At 38.5% G+C, this 7,167-nt stretch overlaps 1 protein-coding gene across 1 annotated transcript; it reads right to left on the bottom strand.

Moving 5' to 3' along the window:
• Positions 1-2,935: 2,935 nt before the first annotated feature.
• Positions 2,936-6,860, bottom strand: LOC144653953 (uncharacterized). Its single transcript, XM_078514084.1, has 2 exons — positions 6,780-6,860; positions 2,936-3,756 (listed from the first exon to the last, which is right to left on the bottom strand). The coding sequence occupies exon 2, from the start codon at positions 3,750-3,752 to the stop codon at positions 3,063-3,065; it is 690 nt and encodes a 229-aa protein (XP_078370210.1). The 5' UTR covers positions 3,753-3,756; positions 6,780-6,860; the 3' UTR covers positions 2,936-3,062.
• Positions 6,861-7,167: the final 307 nt, after the last annotated feature.

The following is a 7,167-nucleotide window of genomic DNA, read 5'->3' as shown; positions in this document are numbered from 1 at the left end:
TTTAGTTTGTTAATCACTTTTGTCAATGTCGGGGGTATAATTACGTTTGAGTGCGAACTCGCCTGAATAAACAAATGCGGCTTAAGATCCAACACGAGCCGTGACTAGAATTTCTTATTCTTTGTTAAAAAGATATCATCTAACTTGGTTTTTGTGTACGATTTGTTAACAAATTATTAAATTTCTTATTATTTCTTAAAATACGCAACATGAATATATACAGGAAATTAATTTATATAATTAAAATGAAGGTAACTCTAAGTTAGAGAAACATAACTATTATCATCGGACGTGATCAATAAACTGAACTGCCTTCTTTTTGACAACCTTGAGAACATGGGGCCTGTGTTTATAAACCTTAATTTACTTTTGTAATTGCTTTTAACTTTAAACGGGCTGTATTTATAAACATGATACCACACCGTCTATATTTTCCAAACGGAAAGAAGACTTTGCCACGCTCTTTCACTTTGGAAACTCATTTCTCGGGGAAAATACAGATTATTTTTTCTCAGATATGACTTGTTTCAGCTCTTTTTAACGAGACAATTGCCAGAGTAACATACATACGAGATGTGCTGTGTTTGTTTTTTTGTCAAGACATGTCAACGTAAATTAACTCTAAGTGGTCCTTTATCTCACGTTTGCTAAGAGGGACAATTAACCTTTTAGCCTACAATCGTTTCTTCTTTGCTTTGCACTCTAGCTGGTTCACTTATGATCACAAATGTTTGCTTTCTTGATGATCGTTGTGTTGTTTTCCATATCAATGCAAATTAACTCTAAGTGGTCTATTATGTCTTGTTAGTTATTGCCTTCTTTGAGTTTGTTTAAGAAGAGCAGCTGAGGTCTACCTTGTCTATCTTTGCACGCTAACTGTGTCGTTTGATCAATAGTTCTGGGTGACTAATGTGTTTGCTTGCTTGTCGCAGAAAATAGATCCTAAGTCGTCCTTTTAATTATAATATATGATAACCGGGTGCTGTGTAAAACTTTGTGTTGTAGTATTATAAAAAAAGTTATTTGTTTAAAAGTGCTTAGATCTTGTAAAGTTTTTACACATTTACAAGACACATTTAGGGAATAACCCCTTCGTCACTCGCAAAGCTAATGTTCTCTGTCTTTTGAATATGCTCTGTTTGTTCTTGTGTTTCTTGAATTTGTAAAAATTAGAACAAGTATGGGGAATAACGGACAAATTTTCGTTTGCAAATAATTCCATCAAGTCAATTGTAAGAATATACTGATAGCAAGCGATAAATGCATTCCTGAACGGCCACAACTGGACTTGAAACCGGCAAGAGCTGAGCATATCAAATACAAAAAGTCTTGACGGTGCATGTCTTGCTTTTTGAGCAAAGGGCAAGTTAGTTTTTTAAATCCTGTACATAGTTTTTATACATTTTTATAAATTTGTAAAAATACACATAATTCAGTCCGAGGACTGCCAAGTGAAATTGTCTTTTAATAAACGATACTTCTCTCTTCTCTAGCTCCTTGACTGTACCGACTGAATCTCAACCGACCCTCGTACCATTATGTCAGTTCCTCTCTCACATTAGATTTTGCTTACCTTTTCTATATGTAAGCAAGTGTTTTGATATACACAGGCAAGTAAAAATAAACGATAATAACGAACGACGTTTCGGAGTCGTCATGACACCATTTTCAAGTTCAAAAATGAAAAGAATAAACTGTCAGAAAAAGTTCGCTTAAGATTAACATAATAAAATATGCAATGTCACGCAAATAGTTTGGCTCGGATTGAGTTAGCCTGTTCCAGGCGTTCGGTAAGTTGGAAGCGGCGCGAAGAACGGCGAGCGAAAAAATGGGGAGGGGACTAAGGCGAGGGGACGAGGTTCCCTCGCTCGCCCTCCTCCCCGCATCCCCACATCTCTAAATGTCCAATCAGACTCAGTCCTAGCCAAACTATTTGCGTGACATTGCATATTTTATTATGTTAATCTTAAGCGAACTTTTTCTGACAGTTTGTTCTTTTCATTTTTGAACTTGGGACTCTATATCGTCAGATTAAGGTTCTAGATGAGCCAGTGGGAGGGGGCATTGAGAGGGGTACTTTTAAAGAATGATATGCATGGATAGCTTAATGGAGCCCTTGCCATTCCTTAAAGTGGCAACTACTTATTCCTGAGGATATGGAGTTTCCAGAAGCCGGATTCAAGTAATCTATATCGAACTCTGCAATAACTCTTAAAATATGCTTCAAACTTGGTGAACAAGTCACGAAGAACTACATTTCAATAGACCTTTTAACTGTTTGTGTGTTTTCAGGCCAATTAATTTATTCTCCACTGACTATCACGAGAGATTAACGGAATCTAATTCAAACCGATAAGTCCGAAATAATCTTAAACGAAAGCAATTAATGTTCATGGTACTTTTTCCACTTTGAGCGTTCTTCGCAGTATCAATGATCACTTTTTGTGGCAGATAAAATAAGGGACGGACCATTATTTTCTTGGAGGGGGGGATGAAAAATTTTCCTCTGCAAACTTTTTTTTTTAGTTTATGCACCTCTGCAAACATTTGTTTCGAAATTCTTACTATTTTTTGTTATACATATCGTGTTTGCAAACAATTTATTTTGTCTTTCCAGGCCCTGCAAACAAATTTTTTCAATATTTTTCATCCCCCCCCCCCCTCCTCCAAAACAATAATGGTCCGTCCCTAATGCCTTTTTTTGGAATCAAGAACGTCTGGACTGTAACGAAAAATTGGGGCCAATAATGGAAATTACCGTCGGTGCGTTGTTTCGAGCACTGTAACCTATCTTTTTAGCCGAAGGCGCGCACGAGCAGAGTATCTATGATTGTTCCATAGTTTAGCAAAATTGGTAAAACCATCAAGCCAAGAATGTTTGAAGGTCGAGTACTTACGCACGCCCGTACGTATGTTTTCAAGAACAAAATACGCGTTTCTGTCACACTTTTATGTCGTTTTATTTGTAATGCTTGAAAGCAGATACAAACAATCCCCACATACTTTATCAATTCTACTAGTACTCTTCACGTTGGCTTGAAATGAAATGCTTGCTCACGGCATTAAGGTGCACATAGCACTCGAACAAAGGCATGCTTGGTAGCATCGCTGTACGCGTCGCTGGCAAAGCGAATGCTTCTTCCCGGCTCCAACTCGTTGACTGCACGGATCACCAGGCCGTAGTTAGGTACGCCGCTGCGCCAGGCTTTGGCTGCCGGTGTGATGTCGAACGCCACGAAGCCAGGGGGCTGCAACGGATAGATTGTAACCGGATTCCAATCCTGAGGGATTGCCTCGGCATCGGTGTTATCCAGACCCAGCCAAGGAGTGGACCATGTAACACTGGAATAACGCTTGGTGCTGGTGGCCTGAGACACCACCCAGGATTTTTTCACCAAGTGCGCCTGCATGTAGCGAGGGATTAAAGGAGTCTGGGTGATGGTCTGCCAGCCAGCCTTGTGTGCGTAGACATAGTACAAGTACATCTTGGCAGATTGTATCTTGATTAATGGACAAGCACTTGGAAGATTCTCAAACTGCACCAGGGAACGCTTGTTAGGAAACTGCGGGAGCTTGGATACAATGAGCCACTGCAAATAGTTAAAGTTGGTTGTTGAACGTTCCAGCGTCACATCTTTTACCACCTTGAGCGTGTACAGTATTCCCTTGCCAGTGTTGTAAGTTGTTACACCTTGCGTGACAGGAGCGAGTAACGCCATCAGCAGAAAGGCTCCTAAGCCAATTAAATGCATCCTGCTGTTAAAACAAAAGGGATATACGACTTAGCTGTTACCTATATACGCAAAAAGTCAATTACGATGTGTTAGGAACAAAGTCAAGTGGGTTGAGAAAGGTTTATCCCCATGATTTACGATACAGAATTGAGTCAAAAATATTGTTTGTTTGTTAAGGTCGCGGGGGATATATACAGCATGAATAAATTCATGAAGCGAAATTTTGCTTGACCTGCATCTTTTAAAACGCTTATTCCTCGGCTGTTATGAATGTGATTAAGCTCAAATTTTACAGAGACATAAAGAAATGATAAAAGATTATGTATGTCATCTTTTATTTGGTAGATTGTACCTAACGGCGATTTTATAGCCACGATACTGCCAATTGGGAATAACATGATTTTGTGGCAGAGTTTGTAGAACGAGTAGGAGACAGCACACTGTGATCTTGTCAAAAACTAATCAGTCAATATTTCTAGAGTGTCATAACAGAAGCGGATTTTTTAATTTAAAGTTTTCCAACAAGTTATGGCGGTTTAAATGCGCAAATTTTAATTGAATGCCTTCTACCTCTTTCTAAAAGCGCTCTTTTAAAATTCCGCCTCTGTTATGACACACTACAGTATTCCTAGTTTACCTCTCTGCAGTGGCAGCTCATGAATTTCTTTATCCGCGCTGAATTCTCTGCCACAAAATTGTCGGAAAAGTCCAAACTTTGAGATTTCCGAAGGTGTCCCGATCAAAACACGGTTTCAAAATGGTAATTATATTCCACGCTTTTATGGTGAGAACAATGCGTTTTCAAAGAGACAAACGCAAACACATCAAATCACGCGCGCGTGCTCATATTTTTTATGCAAATATCTCATCGTAAAGTTCTCGATGTCAGTCGCTGAACTTCGTGCATACGCTTTAAATAAATGCATAATGATGAGCCTAAGGTGTCCCCCGCGACCTTAAAGCAGGAGAGTACGCCTACTGAAACAAATTATTCGGAGTTTGCGGCAACGATTAATTTTTTTCGGTGTATCAATTGTAAGACTTGTAATGAAAAGTCGTCTTTTTCATCGACATCAATCACTTTCAAAAATTGCGATTATAGTCTTCAGACTAATTTTTGCTGAAATTTTGAACACTTGCTTTAGGAATTACTTAGGCGGAAACAAATCCGTTCGATGTCGGCATGGCTATTGCTTACTGTTTTATGATAAATATTTAGCAATTATTGGATGAGGCTGAGTATGATATGAAAAATTATGCAGATCGAGGAGGGGTGTTATCCGCCGAAGCCGTTTTAAGTGATCGCAGCACAAAGAAATTGCCTTTTCTTTCCGTAGGAAAGATTCCCACCAAGAATGCAAGTCGACGCGCTTTCCTATAAAACTAAAAAGAAAAAACTTTCAAAACACGAGAATATTATCGAGGTTTAGATCCGTGTACATGTGGCTGCATTTGAGTTTTCCATGCAGTGTTTCAATGAACTCTTGTATCTACAACGCTATACTTGGCGCGGCTAACTTGAATACACCAAGATTTTCTTGTTAAAGCTTTGCGCTGGGATAAATGAAAGTCGAAACGAGAAGTACGGCGTTTTTTTTTTTCTGGAAATTGAACTTTGCTTTAAGCTGTTTTGGGATTCAGTCTGCATGCGTCAAAGGAGCGCATGAGATAACTAAACGCGTACACAGAATCAGTAATTTACCGTCGAATGTTAGTGAGTCAATATTAGGACTGCCCCCAAGGACGGGGGTACATCAGATGACGTCATTTTAAAATGAATGATGCTTTGCTTAGCGGAAAGAAGAAACTGATTTGTAACCTGTCTACGTAAGCTCCACTCAGTCTGCCACGCTGGGAAATTATTTTGGGATCGATAAGATGCATAGAAAATGCTATAATCATGTGACTCGTGAAATAGCTACTCATTGTGGGTTGCACTTATCATATCCTTCAGTTCTTCAACCTCGAAACGATACGGGCCGATACTGGCTTAGCTTTTAAGACGAAATGGAAGAGGAAATTAAGAAGTACGGAGCTCATATCAGAGACGGCTTTTGTACTCAGTTGCCTTCTAATCGTGAGAAGGGGACTTGTATAAAATTAAAGTTCTTGGGGGGCGAAGGGGTGCTTATAGAGCAGTTCTTTTAAAAAATGTATGGATAGCTTAACATGTACATAGCTTTGGAAATTCCTTGAAGTGGCAATTGCTTGTGAGAGTTTTCCAGACGTTGATAACACTCGAGGAAGAGGTAAAAGCACTGAATTACAGGAAAATCATAATTCTGTCGTTTTTTGTGTGTTTTTAGGCTAATTAAATATCACGAGAGATTTTTGAAATCGACTTTAAAACCGATAAGCCGGAGTTGTTGAGAGATCATCAATTTCGTCTTCGTTAGCCTCCGCTGATGAGCTGCGTTCATGATCAGTTCTGTTTCTGACGTTTCAGCAACTTTTTAGCTAGCAAAAGGGTAGTTAAATGGATTCAAAACGACAAGTTCAGGTGGCAACAGCAAGAAAAAACTGGAAAAACTTTAGTCTAAAAAAGACTGAGAAAAGTAGTCCAATTACATTATACACATGACATCTACATCTAGGTCGGTAAAAAAATCTCAAGATATCGATCACACCAACCGTAAAATGCAGTGAATTCAGCTAAACCAAAACCTTCTTTAAAATTCTTCAGAGAACAAACGACAATATAAACAGAACTATGGCTTCGGATAATAACATCCTATTAAAAAAAATTAAAATTAGTAGAGCAATTTTCTTTCTGAGTTCTTAGAAAAGAGAAAAGTAGACATGATTGACTTTTTTCTCTCTTGTATATTGAGAACCTTTACCAAAGTATATCCCTGAGTAGCCAAGAGAATTTCCAGACTGCTGTAGACATAATAATATAAAGGAGTTACAAGTCTGTTCAAAGTCTTTCAGTTTTGCTTTTTACTGGTCTCTGTCCACGTCAGCTTTCGCGATTTTTTTCAGCCAAATTAAAGATGAACACATTATAACCTCTGTTTAGACAGAATCGAAAATTTGCTCACTTACCCGTGAGTAGCTCGACGCTTGGGTCGATAGAGCAAAACAGAAAGCTACACCTTAGAAAAAGAGATAAAATCCAATAAGTTAAAGGGTGTATAAACCCCAAATGAACTACAAAGTTACAAATTCAGATTCGTCAATACTTACTTCTGGCTGTTCCAAACTGAATGCGCTTCTCGCTGAACAGCGATCAATGTTATTCACTAAAAAGTTTGTTTACTCGTGGATTTGCTCAATAAAATAAAGCCATTTCGTCTTCTTCTAATTTGTTTTTCACCTCTGTCAATGTTGTTAAATAACGGGGGTAAAATTACGTTTGAGTGCGAATCCGCCTGAATAAACAAATGCGGCTTAAGATCCAACACGAGCCGTGACTAGATTTTCTTATTCTTTG

This window comes from Oculina patagonica, chromosome 5, assembly GCF_052425735.1.
Source record: "Oculina patagonica isolate OP01 chromosome 5, crgOcupat, whole genome shotgun sequence".
Lineage (NCBI taxonomy): Eukaryota > Metazoa > Cnidaria > Anthozoa > Scleractinia > Oculinidae > Oculina > Oculina patagonica.
The sequence above is the reverse complement of the archived record's forward strand: the minus strand, read 5'-3'. Positions and strand labels throughout refer to the sequence as shown.